Raw genomic sequence first — 20,395 nt, 5'->3', positions numbered from 1 at the left:
TTTTTATGTTTTACAGTCATCTCTATAACTCGACACAAAACAGTATCACCCAGGGAAAAAACCAGCCACTGCCACCAACTGCGACAAGATTTCTGACTGTTAACCACCCCCATTTAAGTCCAAACTTTCAAAAGAACCGAGCACCTAAAATATTTTGCTTCTTTGAAAAAAAAAGTCAGCTATGTTACAACACTTACCTTTCATTTCCTTAAAGCTCTGACTTCCAGCTCCATAGATGTTACGAGCTTAAATCCTCAGACATAAGCAAATCACCTTGGGAAACACATTCACAAATACAAGCTTTAAAGAAATTATTCATGTGCACTTGGCAGTCGGTGAAATTCCTACTGAATTTTCGTTGCTGCTTCCTAACTTCACCAGGGCAATTACACAAAGTAAATGCAACTGAGTTCTCAAGCGAGTTTGAGACCCTGTTTTAATGATACAGTAAATCCAGGTTCAGGGCAAGATGCCTCTGATCAAAACCATCCCAGCTACACCACGCAAAGCACTGATCTAGTAGAAACAAGCTGTGTTAACTCAAATTCGTTAATATGGAAAAGCAAACTTTGAACCACATCAGGTACAGCCTATCTTCTCCCAATAGCATACCAGAAGTGGTACAAATCACTTGTCTTGCACTCCAATTAATTAAATCCAAATTGTCTCATGTGCCCACCTCAGTCCAGATCAGATCTGCCTCAGAGAACAATCCAGTGCTGATGAGCGTGAATCCGCAGACCAAGCGCCGCAATGACAGATACTGGAGTGGTGGAGTCACTACCGTTTTTCAAAGACGCAGAACAACATATCAATGACAGAATGAAGATATACAAGGCAAATCTAAGGTGGTGTCATAAAATACATTCAGGGTCAATAGCTAACATCCCTGTTGTAAAAGTTCTATTGGTTTTACCCAAGGTTATTTCCTTAGCTGCCAGAAGTCATTTGGCTAGAGATGGGAGAAGGGGGTTGCTCTGGGCACTGAACACGATCTATCCAAGGATCATATCAGTTAAGTTCTGCTGCTTATTTAAAAGCTATTTGTTCTGAGTCACTTGCTATCTATTTATATATAAATATAAATGTATACATGTGTATGAATATAAAGGTATACACATGTGTGTACATACATGTATACTTACAGGGTGTTTACATAAAAAGTCTCAGGAGCTTTTTGGATGAGAAATCACAGTATTTTCCTTCAGTTCTAAACCATGCTTTATGAAGATGACCAGAAGAAGTGCTACCAAATTATATTGCCCTCCTGTCCCCCTGCTAGCTCCAAGTTCCTCCACATCTCAGAGGCTACTATTTACGGCAAAAAGGCAGTCCATTAACCAAGCAATGCTCAAACTTTTACCACCTTTCCCTGCCCCTGAAAGGAGAAACAGTACTCTCCCAGGCCTCCATTTAGGAACATTTGGCTTAGCCACCCTCCTTCTGTACAAAAGCACATGTGAGGAGTGGGAGATGAGCAGAATGATGCTGCTGGGATGAGACACCTGCAGCTGCACCTCTGCCAAGGGTTGACCTGCAACTCTTCCCAATCATGTGACTCCTCACCCTGTGGCGTTTATCTGCCAGCTCCTCATCCAGAACCCTCTGCTCTTTCCCATGTGTGATCTCCCCCCCCTGGTGCTGCTGGATCTTAAACCCCCCTTGCAGCTTTTGGCCATTCACCTGAGTCTCTGAACTGTTCACTACATCCAAACAAAAGCAGGAAAGCAAGAGGTGCCATCAACCAAGTCCTTCCAAGGGGCCACTTCTCGTTATCTTCCACCAGGCTTGTTCCTGCAACAGGCTCATGCCCAGCCACAAAGCTGCTGCAGCACCAGAGAGGAACTCCTCACCGACACAGGGACACACACAAGCACACACAGGGCAGCAAACTCCAAACAAGCTTTTTTGCTGTACCCTCATCCCCCCCATTTTTAAGAGTGAGCACTCAGGCTCACTCAGATTATTTCTGCCCCTCATCCTCCCACAGACAATAGTTCAAACCCATTCAGAGTGGAGATGCAGTGGCAGCAACTGCAGAGCTCCTCCAGCACATTCTCTAGCATTGCTAAGCTATACACTATTAAACAACCAAACTTCTCAACTCTATTATTAATCTTATTATTACAGCATTGTAAAAGAAAAAAATATGTGGGTTTGTTTTTTTAAGATGGAGCTGCCACTGTCTGGAGGCAACCTGTGTTTTGCACACACAAAAAGGCACACACGTATTTCATATGGTGCATTGCAAGCTGCACAGAATAGAAAGCAGCTGGAGGAAAATGGCTATAGAGAAATGGTTCTCCTGGGCATCATCTGTTGATTTGTTTTGTTTATAGAAGGAATGAGATTTTTATCTCTGCTCAAAATATAAAATGCTTCCATGGCACTGAGCTCACTGCTTGACTATGCTCTCACTCAGGAACGTAAATAAAAAGCAGGGGAGAAGGAGGGAGAAAAGGCTTTACTGCACAGAATCCCTAGCAATGTCAAAAACTAGATAGAAAAATGCCCATCAGTAATACAGTGGAAGCTTGAAAGAGGAGCTGAGACGCCAGCTATCGTGGAAATGAGGGCCTCCTTACCAAGCTTGTTAATAGTTTGCTTCTAGTAAAGCTGAGGAGGCAGGTTAGGGCCAAACTACTCAAATCCCAAGTCTCAAATCCCAGCCTCAGCTCTGGCAGGATGAACATCCTTACACTGTAAATACACCAGTTCTTACAAGATTCATGGCCTTTGGAGGCACAGATTCTTATGGTCCTTCCACCATCTTGTGCCCATAGTTGATGTTCCAAGCCCTCTCTGTAACCTTGCTCTGGGGAGGTTCCTCATTCCTCTGTGCCTGACACCCAAGATCTGATCACCTCTTGTTTAACAACAGGGCTCTGTGTTCTAGGAGAACACCAGATGGCTGGTTTTCCACTCAAGTTGATAGCACTTCCATTTGTATTAAGCAACAGCCGTAACTCAGGAAAGAAAATAAATTGTGAAACCATGAAATACCTAACTACTGCTGATAATTTAAACTTCTTAAAGTTTAAAAACATAACTGCTGAGGATAGTGTCCAAACTGTGAGAAATGACCTGAAGTCTAAAATTTTCTGGTAGACAGACAAGGTTTTAACCACTATTCTTCTAAGAACAGAAAGGCTCAAGGTTTGTTGCCATAGCTAGGAGTAGCTATCACAAAACCGAGGATCCTTTATTTTTGCACCATCTATTCTTAGCTCTTAAGAGGAGATGAGAGACAGCAAACCAGATACATATCTAGAAGTGAAGGCTGCTGAACGCCACTCTGGAACAGCCCCCCTTCATTAGCTACAGAGCAGATCTGAAACCTTTCTGGAACCACCGACAAGTGTTTGCTCTTCTTAAAGCTGTGTTGTCTCTCACGCAGCCAAAGCTCTGACCTGGCTGGCTACTGAGGAAGTATTCGGGCAACCCAGAGTCCTATGCTGGGTACAATATATCATAACTTTCAGACATGAATCAATCAAGAACATTAGTGTTACACTCACTGAAATCTATCCTAACATAAATGTACAGCTTCTCAGTTTTCCTACCATGAAGCTTAGACTGGGGTCTCTCTTGGAGACATCACTACATCTCAACCCATGATGAGAATTTCAGAAAATCTTAAAACTAAGGTTTGTCAAAATCTTTGCACAGCAAACAGATCATATTGGTATTTTAAGAGTTGGAAGAAGGCCCTTGCAGTCTTGACCACCATCACTCTCTGTCCCTCATGCTCACATGCAACACATTAAAGATCCTTCAGCTGTTCATTCCTCTCCCAGGGTGGCTGTATTTCATAACTTTCCCACATTTCAAACCATGTGCCTCAACAACCTCTTCATCTTGTTATAGCTCTACTGAGAGAGTGTTTACGTAAAAGCTCTTTGGAGCTTTTTGGATGAGAAACCACAAACATGCATGCACAGATTACACCAGATTTATTGCTACTGAATAAGTTAAAAAGAATACTTTGGGTTACAGGTGCAAACTCTGCCAACAGTTCTCATCCAAAAGCATTCATACAGCAGGAGCTTGTGATCATACAGTTGCCAATTACCTCTCTCCTTTAAAGTCCACTGCCTTTCCATCCTCCCTGTACCTCTCAACTCCTAACAAGTATCATGAGGTTTCTACCAGCTGAAAGGCACTATTCTTTCCAAGGAAGTAGACTTCACCTTGTCAACACAAGCACACAGCCACCTCCCCATGCCCTACCCCCAACACACATCTCAGTTCAGCTCCTTTCTTCCAGCCTCAAATTTCCCAAACATACTTGACCTCAGTCTGTAATGATCCACTGCAAATTCATAAGGAGTCATATTCTTCTGTTCCCACTCATTCTCCACAGTCCTTCACCAGCCATTGCTGGGAATACATTGCTGGGAATACATTGCTGGGAATAGATTCTTTTCCTATCCAAGAAACAAACCAATGTAACAGGGTTTGCCCTATCCCTTGTCTGTTGTTTCCTTGCTCCTCTGACAACACCACAGGTTCTGCAGAACCATGGAAGAAGCAACTGGCCAGGGAAGAAACTACCAGAGGAATGGATATGGAGAATCTCCCACATGCTAGATGACCCCTGCATTAAAACTCTCATATCCCTACTGATCTGCACATCACTCCAGTCATAGAAAATAGATGCAGAAAAAGTAAACAAGCAGAGCTTAAAAGAAATTGTCACCTGTGTAAGCAATGGCACATAAAGCAAGGGAATGAAGAGGCAGACACTGAGCACCATTTTCTCAAGCTCCTCCACTATTCATGCGAAAGTGAAATAAATGCATTTCCAGACCCAAACCAGAAAACACTTTAAGCCCTTTCTGCTGGCTCTTTCTCAGCAGTTAGCACACACTGAGCTCATGGAACAGCAAACTTTGTTTTCAATGGGGAAAAAAGCCAAAAACAAACCTAGGGAGATAACAGATAGAAAAATCCATCTAAAGGTTTCGGGTATATCAAGGGGAACAGATAAAAGACAGTCTCTCAATAATATGTCAATACTTTATTTTAAAATAGCTCTCAGACAGCTCCATTAAACACTGTATAAAACTTCCCTACAGAAAAGCAAGGCATGGCAATCAAAGGTATTAATTACTGGTGAGCCAGCTACGAGGACAAAACATACTGAACACCGTTTATTGATGAAGCCTGATGCAAAGACAGAAAGGAGTGAAGAAGAATATAGGCAACTTTCTGTTAATGATGGAAGCAGTGTGGAAGGAGACAGGAAAAGGGAGAACACAGACGTAAGTTTCATCACCCTGAGGAAGTCTAACCTGCCAAAACTGCCCACTGAATTAACCTTCCATTTAAGAGGGAGTACAGCCAGGCTAGCAGGACACTTGGTCTGCTATCTGAAAGATATGGAGTGACAAGTCTACACCCATTGGAGACATGAGGATGCAAAACTAGTCACCCCAGTGCAGGGTAGTCACAGGAACTGCTAATATGCTGCAGGGAAGAGTAAAGTTCATGGCACTTTGAACTTGGAGAAAATGCAGCAGTTCTGAGAGGCCTCTCTGAGCCTGGCAATTAAATGCACAGATACAGCAAGAGACAACTGCTGTGTAATGGGATGGAGTGCCCCACTCCTCACACAGGCAGAGCCTTCTCTTTAAGGAGGATGTTTACATTGCTTTCTTTCACCATCTAATTTCATTTCTATTTAATGGAACATCAGCAGTGTATTAAGGTTCCTGACACAGTCAGTAGATGGAGGCAGGACCTTCCAGAAGTTAATTCAGAGCACCCAAAATCAGTCTGCAAGGCACCTGTATATCCCCAAGTTAAACAAAGCAACCTACCCCAAGGTGAACAGCAGTTCAGAAGCTAAAACCAAAGTGCTTAGTCCAGAAGTTCCAGAGAAGACTCCCAGGGAGAAGCTGCCTGATGGAGAAGCCAGAGTAATTCCCTCCCTTGCCAGTCTCTCCTGCTTGTGCAACACAGCCCAGCCCAGACTTAGTCCATTCCAAGCCCTACAGGAAGGGAAAGCAGAAATGGGATCACTCAAGGGCTGCATCCAACTCCTGTTTCCCTGGCAGCATTTGTGCACATCAGCCAGCTTCACAGCATGCTCCCTGGACACTAGATCTAGAGAATATGCCAGAAGAAGATAGGTAAATATAGTTATTTTGTGAAAGATAGCTATCCTATCCCTGTAGGTCTACCTTAAGGTACTATTAATGCTGTAATCTCCATGCACTAAACCCAAATTCTGCTGGAGGGATTTATGGGAAGAGGCATGAAAAGGTTTACGGAAAAACGAAGATGGCAAGGAATTAATAAGCTGGAGGTTGACTTCTTTACATGGGTTTGTTAGGGTAAAATGCAACTTTACAAAAGCAAAAAACCCAGGAAACACTTGAGGGCCTTCAAATAAACACCACTGGCCATCTAATCTGTAAATTAAAAAAAAAACAACAAAAAAACCCACCAACAACTGGAAGATAAGAGGCCTCTGAGTTTTTCAGTGACATGCAAGCAAGCAAAACCAAAGCTGCACAGCACTAGAGGCTGAGCTATGTTTATCAGAATGACCAAGGTGCTGTAACGGCCTCTGAGGACATCCCAGAGAATTTAACTCCGAAGCTGCAAAAGCAATGATGGATAAACATTCTACCTCTCCCCCCAAAAGTGAAAGAACTTTGCTTACCTAAAAGCAGCATAATCAGGGCACTGAGTGAACTTCATTCTGGATGATGAAATCTACTTTGTTTTCAGAGAAAGAAAGTATTTAGTCATTTGTGGCATGGCACTTTTCCAAATTATTATTCAGTAGCTTACTCTGCTCCTTCTCAGGCTCACCTAGAGATGCTTGATTTAGCTCAAAGACGAGGCCATATATTGCACAGCTGTGGGATCAAATTATATTTGACACATTAGTGGGAATTCCAGATTTGCTTCATGTAAAGCTGCATGACAAAGACAATTCAGAATCTGTTAGTTTTTTCTGTCATCAACAGCAGTTTGCTGATGTTTCCTGTTGAGTCAGATCCTTCTAGCTTTCATAATGGGACATTTGAGGGAGGGAAGCAGAATGACTTCCACTGACATAATGGCCATTTTAGGAAAAAACAAAACCAAAACAGCTGGGGTTAACAGAATATAAAATAACAAAACTTCCCTGCCTTCTGACCCTGTAAACCTGATGTACGGTTCACTGCAAACAGAGAAACTACAAGGCTGTAATAGGGGAAGACTTATGAGGGACTGTACCCTTAGAGCCCAGCGCTGGGGTTGGCCACCGCTATGAAAGGGATGTGCAAGATAAAGGAGAGCTCAGGACCAGAGCCCAGCAGCAGTACAGGAGCACCAGCCCCCGAGTCCTCACCCTCGCAGAGCCGTGCTTTCTACCAGTGAGGGAAACAGCATGCTTTAACATCTGAGGATGAGGATGCCTCTCTGAACCTCTCAGCTCAATGAGCCTGATGTGAGAGATGAGCTGCACAGCTTTGTGAGTGTATGTTGATGCTCCATACACATGCCTGCTTCCAGCTATAGTGGTTCTTGCAGCTTTCTGCCTTTGAAGAGAGCAGTGACAGCTGGAAAAGTTTGAGTCTACCCACACACAGTTGGTGCTCTTTCCAGAAAGGATCCAGGTTTTGCACTGCCTGATACTGGATGTGTCTGGAAGCATTATCTGGATGTGTTAGGGAGAATAACCTGCTCACCCTAGGCTTGTACTCAAACCCTAAGCCTAAAGCTCTAGCAATCAAACACCTTTTGTAAATATTGATTTTTTGAAGAACAAAGAACAGTGCAGTATCTGGTTTTAGGTGGCATCTGGTTGGAAAAAAAAAATATATACCTGAGATCTATTTGATCTCAGTTTTGCCTAACTCAAGCCCAAACCAAAGGTTCCTCAAAACCAGAATGAAGTTTTATTTGGAGACAGATTATCTCTAAACTTTCTTTTTCAGAGCCCTTTCCAAAGCCAAAAACATAAAATAATGCCAAACAAGGTATAGTATTGAAGTCACCTATATCAAAACACTACCTGTCCTGAGATTAACTTCTGATGGGGTCTAGTACAGGTAAGGTACGAACACATGTTGGCCCCCAAGTCTAAGTCTCTCCCACATCTAAGTGTGTGCAAATGTCTAGGCTTAAGGCCAGAGGAAAAAAAAATATTAAGTTTAGTTTTCATTCTTTTTGAAGAGAGATTACAAATGCTTTGGGTCGGGATTGACATGTTATGCAATGGGTGGACAGTATCTAGATCCAGTGGAACCCAAATCTCTCAATCTCTCTATACATTTCTGTAACACAAGTGATCATTAATATAACTTCAGTGTAAAAATGGCATCTTTCTGAATGATTTTGCCTTTCAGAAACAGACAAGAACACCTTTAGTATATGTTTTGCTATGTTTGAAAGCGTGCAATTAGACATGTATCTTGCAAACATAAACAAACACCTCCCATCCAACCTCCGTGTTTCTAAAAAAACCCTGGTTTGTTTAGACAAGGGGTTGATAATCCAGTTTGAACACAGGTATCTGAATGCTGTGACAGCTTCTTCATAAATGCTAAGCTTATGGTACATTAAACTTTAAAGCAAGATAAACTGCTTTCATTTTATCAAACACCTTCCCAGACAGCAAAAAAAAGACACAAAGCAACGTCTGCAGCTACAACCAAGCATGGGATACCCAACTCAATGTATGTTTGAAATGAAAATGAACAATATGTTGCATAGATATACCACCGCATTTTTCAATAGAGAATATCACTGGGATTTGCAAACGTTAACCTCATTCCTCCCTTAAGTGTTTTTTATTTCATGCCTGGAAAAAACTGAGATTCACAGAGATAAGAGAATAGACACAGCAGTCCTTGCAATTGAGAGAGAAAGTGCTCTTGAAAGAACTGCTCTGATAATCAGTTTGGCCAGTAGAAATCACAGAGGGTGGGAGGGCCACAGACAAGAGATTTTTTAAGAGTGCTCAGTGTTGTGCCACTGGCATTACTGAACTTTATGTATTTAGCCATATTATGCCTTTCTGTGGCTGGTAAAGCTGTAATTTCATTGTCTATCACAATAGTAATGAGGTAGCAACAGCCATCGAAGAACATGTGATATGAAGTCTGCAAGAAGAGACTTCAGCCTAGCGAGAGCAAGCAGTAAGCATGGGGAAGGTAGCAGACAACTAAGTCCTTCAGGAATGGGGGACAGCAAGCAGGCTCTTAAATTAACAGACTACCAAAAAAGCAACCTCAGGTTTGTTCTTCCCCTTTCAAATCTGAAGACTATGTACCGAAAAGCTTCTCTGTTCTTTCTACTCTCAATGTTAAATAAACTACCTTAAAAAGCCTCTCCTTAGAGCTGACTTAGGGTCATGTGGAAGACAAACATTGAGAGATAATAGTTGCTGAATTTTCCAGTGACTTAAAATTGACACAATACACTACAAGCATGACCTTTATATTACACTGATGACAATGCACAAGAAATCAGAGATGTGCTATTAGAGGATTTGTTATGAAGAGTTATTGATGATCATTGTACCATAAGTAACAGCCTAAAAAAAATTATCAAATCAACCAAGTTTCCTCCTAAGATCTGTATCTTCTCTAGCAGTTTATTTTTATGCAGCTACAGCCTCTCTTCCCTCTCCCAATCAACCCTTGCTTCATATGACCTCACCTTACCCAAAAATGTGAAGAGATTGGTCTTATCACAATTTAGCAAAATACCACCTGCCAGCTGAACTGTGATAAATCACAGCTGCCCTTACAATACACATGCTAACAGTGACTGAGGTTGAGCTGATGGGCAGCAGCTCATGGCTGTCATCTAAACCACTGAGTACCCCCATCCACAAAAATCATGCTAAGGAAATAGCTCAATAACATGACAGTTGCCATCACCATATTGCTGTTCTAGTGTGCATTAGATCTATTGACTTGTTCTCTACCTGCAACTGCCTTCTGTTTAACCTGCAAGCCTTTTACAGCCAACAAGGTGGACAAACTGCCTATTCTTTATGCTCGCACAACAGTTGACACAATATGACATTGATCAATCATAAGCTATTATCATAACAAAATTTACAACAGCAAATACTCATTCCTCCCTTCCCCCATGACTGCTCTTCTGAAAAGATACAATGCTGGCAGAAAAAGCTAGAAAAAGAAGAACTCAGAAGTTATTAAAAAATGTGAATAAGGCTTAAAACAAAAACATCAAAAGAACTTGAAAAGGTATTACTTTATTATTACTCCCATCATACATAACACTTGTGTTTTCTGGCTCCTAGAAGAGCCAGACAATTGGGTATGCAGCATGATTGCAATAAAAATATCATCTAGAATTAAGGACTTGCATTTCTATTAGCAACCCTTTACATACTCTTTAAATAATTCCTTGAACCAAAGGTTTCAGCCATGAATAAAGGAAGCTGTCAGCACACATTGGGTTTTACTCGTTTGTTTAAACAGACATGCAGTATAGAAAAAGTCTATAAAAAGTAGACTCTCAAATGAATGGGTTGACAGGCTTGAACAACAACCACCGCACTGCAGATATGCTTCAAGCCATTAACCTTACAGGTTCAGTCACTGCATTTTACTGAAATAAATGGATCTGAATAGATTACCCATCAGGAAAACCTGCCAAAAGCCACAGGTGTTGCCCAGCATATTTCATTACAGGTTTAAGAACCACCAGCTTCTCATTGGAAGAGTCACCTATAGGCACTTGTATATAATAAGCTACTTAACATCAATCTGTATCTATAGAGCAACAAGATTGGTTAATAATAACCATTGGCAGGTAGAGTATAAAACAATTTCCCATATGAAACTCCAGCTTCCTTTACTTGATAGCTTCACAGAACTCAGCTAGGAAAGGAGAAAGACTGAATGAGGCATTTCTACCATAAGGCAGTTTCCCACCTTACTCCTAAATTGGACTTTTCAAAACTTACATGGTAGGCACTCAATTCAGCAGCTGAGTATCCAAAACCAGAAGCCTGGTTTAACTTTGTCTTCAGTTTGCAATTAGAGCTAGGTTTGCTTATGGCACGACTGAATTCTGTATTAAACTTCCATGTCTTCGTTTCATGGGGAGGAACAGCCTTTCTTAAACTGAACCAGAAAATGAGACTCTGAAGAAGCATGCACCAGAACATACCCTACAACACAGAGCAGTTCTGTGTCTTCAGAGACCTCAGCACATCTGACACGTACTATGTGGAAGCATGAAGGCTCTTTCAGCTGACTCACAGGCAGCCAGATCTTACCAGCAGATCAGCTACATTTCTGACTGTGGATGTGTCTCTGCCCTCCCTCCAGCCTTTAAGCTCACAAGAGGTGCACATATCAGCATCTAAATGGCATGGCTCTACTGAAAGATCTAGTGCTGCCATTCTTTTTCCCAGCAAAATTTGAAGGAAGTAGGACTCAGACATTTGTGAAGATTTGGGCAGATCTTATTAAGAAAGCCGGCTCACCCACTTACTTGATATGGCATGAAGCACATCAAATATGGGCTTGACTTGACTCTTTTCAGTTTCTCTAGATGCTCCATTGACACAGAAGGAAGTTCAACGGGGTTAAAGAATGAAGAAATACATGCAGAAGTAATAGGTCATTTACGCTGCTACAAATATTGTGCCATCTCTATTCTCTTCTAGATTACCTTTGGATTTTTGTCAGAGGATTTTCCCACCACTGTCCCTGAAACTTTTTCCTGAACACACATACAAATGAGCAAAATACATTGGTTGACTGGAAGGCAGGATTTTAAGAGGTATCTGAGTAAAAACAGTCAGAAAAGCACTCCCAGTTTGGCTAATTTAATTTCTGAAATAAATTATCTGGACAGGGTGTTGTTTTTTGCATTTCAGCACAGCTCACTGCAGTTCCTGCTGTGCTAACCATTACAGCTGCTGTTATTCTGATTTGTATCCACTACTCTGTGTGGAAAGAACAAGAGAGGAAATTCAAGCAGCAGTTAAAAGTGTCTGTACACTTAAGCCAAGAAACCTGGAAAGGGACAAATGTACAGCACAGTACAGAGAAGAGGACCAACAAGTACTCTGTTTCTTTCTGACCAGCATCAATGTACCTGCCGCCAACAGAAATTAATAAGAAACAATAATAATCCTTAAATTTTAGGGCAATTTTTGTTAGCAGTTTTTTTGTAAAGCACTTAAGAGAAAATACAGCAAGGAAAGAATTTTCTAAAAAGCGTTATGAGTTTCATATCTACTTCAGCCTCTGCATCCCAACTAACTCCCCCTCCATGTCCCTTCTAGCCAATTATCTTCCAGTTTCCCCTTACAAGTAAAAGATTCTATAGATGTTGGGGTAGCTTCAGCAGGCTTTGTGTTTGATTCAGAGCCCATATTACCATTATCACTTACCAATATAGCAGGACCAGGAAGACTGCCAGCAAAGCCAAGGTGACTGCTGTACTACTCATTTCTATAGAGGCAAACACCAGGAGATCTACAGGCTCCATTTTCCTCCACAATGGCTCCAGCCTTGGGTGGTGTATGCAGGGGAAAGACTCCACAAGAGCTGATAAAGCCTTCCACAGCTATATGAATGACATCTGCAACGAAACAGGAACCAAGAGAGCAAAACCACATCAAGTCAAGTACAAACTGCAAACCTTTCCTGTTCTCATCGACTGCACACTCTGAGAGAACTTGAAGGTTCCCTGAATGGTAGGATGTAGCAATTTCCCTCCTCCTGCTGTTGTTGACTGTCATGCCAATAAATATTTACATACCCGCCACTTGAGACATCAGTGCTTTGAATGGGTTTTTATACATCAGGTATGGGAAACTGGGGAAAGTGTGGGGGGAAAAAGGGGGAGAGAGCCTGACCATTACACAGATCATAGAAGAAGAATATAATGACCCTTCAGGGGTGCCTTGGCATACAAACAGTGGCATTCACTGAAGTAACAAAAACAGAGCATTTCTGCAACATAAAACTCCACTAGGACTTAAATCTCCAAACTGGTTATACCTTAAGAGAATGGAACAAAGTAAACTTTAAATTATCACAACTAAAAGGAGAAACTAGGGGAAAACTCTTCTAATGTGACTACTAGAATACATATATAGAAAGAAAAACTAATGAGCAGAAAAATCCACTGTAGTACTAGGGTCTATAAGTAAGCATGAATCCCACTGGTTAGTCCACACAGACAGCACTGTTTGGCTGTATCATCTCGGATTCATGAGTATTGCAGCAAATTTTCCTGGCTCAATGAGACACTTCCCTTGGAGGTACCATTAACCAGCCCCTCCGGAGATACTTTGGCTGCCCCTGCACTGTATTTCTAGTATGAAGGTTAACATCGGTATGGCCACATCTACTGTCTCTGCATTCTGGCACAATCAAGCTGTCATACTCCCTTGAACAACCTGCATGTGAACAGTCAAGCTTTGACTGCAGTTCAGGAAATGGATTGTCCATAATATATGAACTCTTCAGCTTTCCTCCGTATTTTCCTGCCTGCAAACCTCAATCCTGTTTCAAGCACCTGATCCAGTCCAATTAGAAAGCAAACACTGAAGTATTTCTGTAAGACCACCAACCTGTTACACACAGTTACCAAATGCCATTATCAAAAAAATCCTCAGGATTACAGCAGCAGCAGCTTGCAAGTAAACACTCTCTCCCATGACAAAATTTCCCAAGCTGTCCGGTATTGTTTGTTACTTACTAAACTAGAAACACCCATATATGTACTGCAGCCTTCCCACCCATTCCAAACAACCCATTTGAAAGTTAAGGAAATCAAAGTTACCCAAAAAAACTAGGTTACTGAATTATATGGTAACCTTGAGAAACAGAAATTCTGCAACATCTGATTCCCATAACACACCAGATGAAGAGTGGTTTCTTCTCATACAGCCCCAAGATAATAGCTTAGATTTAATGTGCAAGGCTTCTCCAATATCACTGTATTACATTTCCTGCTCTTATCAGAGAAGTTAATAATATAGGTATCAAAAAAGTAAAGTCTCTAACACAATGGAGTTTAATTTTAAGAAGGTTTGGCTTTACTCTCACTGAATCACTGCTATTTTGGTTCTCCGTGCTTCACAACTGCATTAATTCCCTTGCAGCCTCATATCCTTGCAGAATAACTAAAAGGTGTTAAGCAGCTCATCAATTCCACAGAATAGCGCGGTAGTTCACAGAAAACCTTGCTTATTGTATTAAGAATGCTACTGCTATTCTGGGTCAGTAACAGCTCTGCTGGTTTGCTGCTGCTGCCAAGTTCTCCAAGAACAACTGCAACAAGATTCAAGACCAGTGATGCAAGGAATTAATCAGTGGGCACAAGCCAACCCCAACCAGCAACTGATCCTGTGGGACTTGAAGGAAAAACATAATATCAAATATCCACATGCATTAAAGTCTCTTCAAAAAACTAAACAAATCGCCACAAGTGTAGAAGGTAAGAAACAACATTCCAATTTCACTGTGCTTTAATTTATTCTACTTTTTAATTAAAGGACATATTTTTCTGCACGTAGATCACTAATGCCCTCGTATTAAAGTCAACGGCAAAACTCCTATCAGCAAACACGCAGTCAAGTACAGACCTCACTTATTTTTTGAGAAGGACTGGAGCCTTTTCCCACTCACACTGGGAGGTAGGGGGGATGAATAGTTCTTAAATACACGCATTATGAAAGAAAATAGGCTCTCACATCAGCATCCAATTTGGAAGAGAACATATAATCAAGCTCCCAACAACAACAACCGTCCTTTTCTGTTGTTGATGTTGGGGTTTTCTTTTTGTTTTGTTTTTTTAAGCCTTGGCACCTGTTTCTTGATGAAGGGTTTTAACTTGGCACCTCCAACCCTTAACAAGGGTGGCACGCAGCACTGACTCTAAAACCCACCTGGAGCATTCCTCACCACAGACCCAATGCCCTCGCAGTAATCATCCCAGAGTTAAAGATCTCAGCTCTGTGAAGAGTCACAAAAATCCTAATGCTGCTTTGCAGGGCAGGGGGAAAGGAGTCAGGGGTGCAGACAGCAATGCAAACAGGCTACTTATCAGTCCTGTGTCTCTCTTTAAGGTTCTTTACCTAAGAAATGCCATCCTAATGAACTAGTTAATAGCACAGACATTTTTCACCAACCCCCCAGTTCTTTTTGTGGAGCCATGGTGGTCAGGCTGACTGTGATAATGGTATCAAAAACTGTGGAGACAGATATGAAGTCCTCACTAACGGCATGCTGGAGGAAGCCAGAGACAAGCAGAAGTGGAAGAGAGCCTTTTCCTGTCAGACTGCTATTAGTCAGCAGCACTGTCTGCATTTGCTTCCACAAGGCTTCACTCAAGATTGCATTTACCAAGGTTCACAGTTCTTTGACACAGTGCCATCCGAGCTCCTCTCTTCGGTAGGAAGTTAAACCCACAGATCACCACCTTGTTCAACACAAACTTCAACAACAACAGGAAAAAAACTTCAACACAAATTTACGTTCAAGACACCCATATCATCCTTCACTCCCCAGCATGGCCGTAACTGTAGTCTTGTAGTTCCCCAGCAAATGGCAGACCTACAAGACAGAAGCAGTTCAATCCTGAACAGCCAGAGCTTCAGGCTGCACAGCTGTTCGCAGCAGTAAATATTAAAAAGGGAAGTATATTATAGCATTCAAAGTCTGAGAAGTTGAATTTCCTCAACTGAAAAAGAAAAAAAAAACTGGCACACAGACAATCCAGGTTTTCCAGGAAGCCTTCCTGACTTAAAGCCCTCTCTGCTATGACTCCAAGAACATTTTTCTGTAAATGCTCTTCCAAAACAATGCATTTCAACTGCAAAATGAATACAAGTGTGGCAATGAGCCTCAGCAATGCTTGACATACAAGTATCACTCTGACACGAAATACAGATCTTATTAAAAACCAGGATTATAGACATTCTCAGTAGACCTAAATCATGTTAAAGATTTTGACCTGTCTTCAAAGCATATCAAATGGAAAATGTAGTCTCATATATTTCAGAGGCTAATGACTACACCAGCTAGACTAACCATGCACTCCTGCTAATGACCAAATGCAATTCCTCTCATGTTATTCTACCTTGCATGTTTTAGGTCTATAATAATCTAATTAAGTCTGAGCCACACCAACTTTACGATAGATGAAGGAAGTCTAGAAAGATGTTAAGTTTTAATTTTATAGCAGTTCATCTCTACAGAAATTTGTAGCATAGTCTTCAGATCAACGAAATTCAGTTATATAGACAGCTTAGCCACAAAATACTGCAAATTAAATACCACAGAACAGCTAAAAAAAAAAGAAAATAAAAAAAAGATTAGAGACTATTTTATGTATAAGCTTTAACAAAGCCCAAGTACAAAACCGTGTAAGTATATATAATATTAATTTATCCTAAAGACAAAAACCATTCCAAAGCCAAAATGAATTCTTAACATTTTTAAGGCAGACCAATCAAAAAGATCAAAGTCACATTACATTAGATATTTTTTATATTTAAAACAACCTTAACAGCCAAAGTACTGGCAATATTAATGTATTGGAATAGAGGGATTTACAGTGTCCCCCTATGACTTAATTATTACTAACCCTGTTCAAGGATTGACAAGCAGATTAATCAGATGATTTTGTACTCCTGCATGATAAACTATGACAAACTACTCAACAGACAGACCACTGAGGCATCAGAGTCCACTCATAGAGATTCTGCTCTGCATTCAAAAAGACAGGAGCACCAAAAGGACACCATGGGCCCATGGAAGGTTGTTGAACCACCTTGAATAAAATCACTCCAGTGCACTGGATCTCAAAAAGCAAACACGGTAACTGTGAAACCACACTGAGGAAGCCACTTTCATGACACTTCCTACCGAGAAACAGAAAGACACACTTTATTCTTAAATTGTTTTGCGAAGTCACAAGCTGGTTATATTAACCTAAATGCTCCTCAGAAAACAGGCACCCAGCTTAAAGTTCTAGGAAAGCTAAAATATTATGCAAACTTGTACTTCACTAACAAATTTAATCTTAGATGACTAAAAGTTATGGTACTTCCAACTCAGTCAATATCACAGGGGCTAAAAAACTCATTATGCTAACTAAATGTAGTGCTGCTGTACTAAGTACCCTCTAAAGCAACAAGCTGTGAGATATCCTAGTTATTTAAAAGGACTCCACTTAGAAATAGCACGGATTTTGTGGTCAAAAGGAATGACAGTTTCTTCCTCTTGCTGTGAGAGCTCGGAATGAGTTTCTAAAATAAAGTTACCTTCCCTAATAGTGACATTAAGATCTTGCAGCCCCAGTGAAATTCCAGAGAAAGCAGAAATTAATGTAACATCTGCTGCCCATAGCCAGGCATTTCTAAGCAAATTGACTTTATTAAATAATCGGTAACTTGTTTATATTTCTATAGCTTGCTTTAGAAACATGGATTGATTCAAGCAATCCTATAATTTTATTGTCCTATAAACTCAACTGGAGATAAGTAGGGATTTATGTTCATGGATCAATAGCTCCACATTGACAGCAAAAGCCAGAGAACCCTGCCTAGACTAGTCTTGTAGCTGTAGAGAGCTGTATAAATGTTTGCCTTTGTAACAATATCACGGTAAGAACCAGCAAGTTATAACTTCTGTTAAGTTCAATTTTTAAACACCATGAAAAATACCTAACCTTCTTTGTTTGGTTGAAAAGCTATTCTAGATAGCAAACTCAAGGCTTGAATTCGCCAAATTGTGTTTCAGTGCTGGACCACAGGTCAAAAGAACTGTGAAAAACTGAACAGAAGCACCTTGTTCTACAACTTAATTAACTAAACTGTGCTTATCAACTTCTCTTTCATCCATTAGCTCAAGGGACTGACACCAAAACGTATAAAGCCCACTCCTTTTCTGCACTTCGCAAATAGGAAGATGTAGAATGCTGGTGTTCCCCAATTAACGGAAATATTTTGAGAGCTCGATGTGCTATCTCTAGCTACTACATTCCCCACCTTACCTCTCCAGTTTGCAGTTCAATAATTTTATTGTGGAATCCTTTCAACATGATACAAAGAGATTTCTTTAGAGAAAGATTACACGCAGCCTCCTTAAAAGTGGAGCAGCCACCTTGGAGGCAATTAGCCACCACAATTGGCATTGCACAGAGCAGCGCAATGGCTCCTGGGCTGGCAGCTGGAGAAACCCTGGCCATCGTGTACTTTGAGCTGCACTAACGGGAGAAGGGGAGTCAAAGAAAAAATAGAAAGCACAAAGGGGGGAAAAGCAGCCAAGAAGAGTCAGGATTGAACAACCTGTCATGGGAAGACAGCCGCAGCCATCCACCCTGCATTCCACTTGTGTAAAGGACAAGCCAAAAGCTGGATGAACGTGATGCTCAGTACCTCTGACAAAAGCACCGGATTGCAGACACAGACCATCAGCAGCCTGCGCCCATGCCCTTGGAGATAGGCTGGCAGGGCCAGGAGCAGGGATGGGATGGGAGCTGAGGGCAACCTGACGTAGACCTGCCCTTACCAAGGGGTGCAGGCCCACCAGGCTGAACACAGGAGGCAGGTAACAGCCTGTCCATTGGCACAGTGAGGGGTGGACCCACCCTGGGGGTCAAGTTCAGGAACTGAAGCCCCAAACCCAACCTTCAATGGGGCTCCTGGACCCATGGGCAGAGTGTGTATGTGGGGGTTCTCAGGTGAGATTAATCAGGACAATTAGGATCCATTGGTGTCCTCAGGGATCTGACAGGCTCAGTACTAAGGCCTGGAACAGGTGAAAAGGTAACGACAGACACATGGGAGTAGGGTACTTGGAAGAGTAAATTCATTTATACCACACAATGATCAATACTTTGTCAAAATTCAAAATGACAAAAGGGATAAGGCACCAAAAGTCTCAAAAACCTTGAACCTCGGATGAGGTAAAAAAGAATTCTTTACCTGAGGCCTACCACTGTTTTTCCAAACAGCGCATGCTTCCAGAAGCCCCGCAGACGTGAATGGAGGACATCTCCATATGTTATGGCCTTCACGCTGACAAGAATGGTAGAATTGGGTCCCCTCTGGGAACTGTGAGCAGTAACAGCTCTGCCTTTACGCTTCGTCTCTAATTGTCTAGAATCAGAGAGATAAGATGCAGTTACCCCTCTGAGATGAATAAAATAGCAAAAAGAAAGAGCAAAAGAATGTACAGTGTATTAGACAAAACAAACATGCCAAAACCAGGACAAGCATTACAACTCAGGCACTACCACCATCTAGTCTCAGCACAGAAGAGGCAGTAAACTGGCACAAAGGAAGAAGAAAGGTCAAAATCAAGCAAGTCAGACTAATCTTACTGCCACAGTAATGGTTTTCATAGTTCAAGAAGCCTAGAAGCTCTTAGTCATCCACATGTAGAAAGGCAATATGATGGCAAAGAGACTCAACCTGGCAGATCAAAGTCATCACTGAGGACCAATCCCAGTTCTTCAGCAATTCTTTACTGGTATCCACAGAGCCTTTCTTTTAGGCTGCAGAAACATCCTTCACAGGACATGGGAAGTTCTCTTGAAGAAGATTGGGTGTGGGGTTTGGTAATGCTGCTCTGATTCCTGTAGACGGGTGGGGGATTTTGGTGCCGTGTTGCCTCTCTTGCCTTTGAAAATGTTCCCCATGATAAATATTTCAAAACTACAATAACTGCAGTGTGAACATTCATGCTGGGTATTTTCAGATGGCAGTAAGGACGCTTACGGGCACTGGAACACACATAGCTGTGGCAGGAAGACATATAACCCCTTGACACTAAGGGGCAAATGCAGGGGCAGTGTAAAGTATATTGAAAAGCCTTATCTTCACTCATGCCCCTAGCCAGAGGATATTCACTGCCTAAATTTATGCATCACATGATGAATAATTCTTGGTAGATCGTGCTAAATATCCCCAAAGGCCTTCTTACCCATATGAAAGAGAGCACAGATAACTAACATGCAAATTGCAGCCCCTTACATGCTGCAGAAGAGCACATGTAAGATATGGGTGGCTTTACTCTAGTTCATCCTTTTGTATTCTCCCATCCATCGCTTTTTTGGTGCAGTCCTTTCTGCTGACCACTTGTACATTAATTCATCGCATCAGAAATCCCTTCAGCTCTCTCATTCTCAGCGGATATGTTGTAACACAGACATCCATAACTGGTGAGGGGGCAGAAAAAAAGTGAAAAAAACCCAAACTTGCACAATCACAAACCTAGCATTTCCAAATGTCAAGTTCTTACTGCAAGTCTTGGCTGAGTTCAGGTTTTTGTTAAAGCAGTAGTACTCCATTTGTGCAACTGTGACAAATACGGGTTTTACTGGCGGCAAAGACAGTCAAGACCTCATAGCAAGGAAAAAAGTGTTCCAAAGCTGTGAAACT

General features: G+C 41.5%; 1 protein-coding gene across 2 annotated transcripts in view; it reads right to left on the bottom strand.

Annotated features, from left to right (window-relative positions):
* Positions 1-12,634, bottom strand: part of TBXAS1 (thromboxane A synthase 1) — a 230,903-nt gene extending 218,269 nt beyond the window's left edge. Inside the window, exon 1 of one of the 2 annotated variants that reach the window (XM_027799407.2) lies at positions 12,386-12,634. In XM_027799407.2, the coding sequence (XP_027655208.1) occupies positions 12,386-12,483 (98 nt within the window). In that variant the 5' untranslated portion in view covers positions 12,484-12,634. The remainder of the gene's footprint in view (positions 1-12,385) is intronic. The other variant, XM_005435041.3, reaches the window with a different exon arrangement.
* Positions 12,635-20,395: the final 7,761 nt, after the last annotated feature.

This window comes from Falco cherrug, chromosome 5 (assembly GCF_023634085.1).
Source record: "Falco cherrug isolate bFalChe1 chromosome 5, bFalChe1.pri, whole genome shotgun sequence".
Taxonomy (NCBI): Eukaryota; Metazoa; Chordata; class Aves; order Falconiformes; family Falconidae; genus Falco; species Falco cherrug.
The sequence above is the reverse complement of the archived record's forward strand: the minus strand, read 5'-3'. Positions and strand labels throughout refer to the sequence as shown.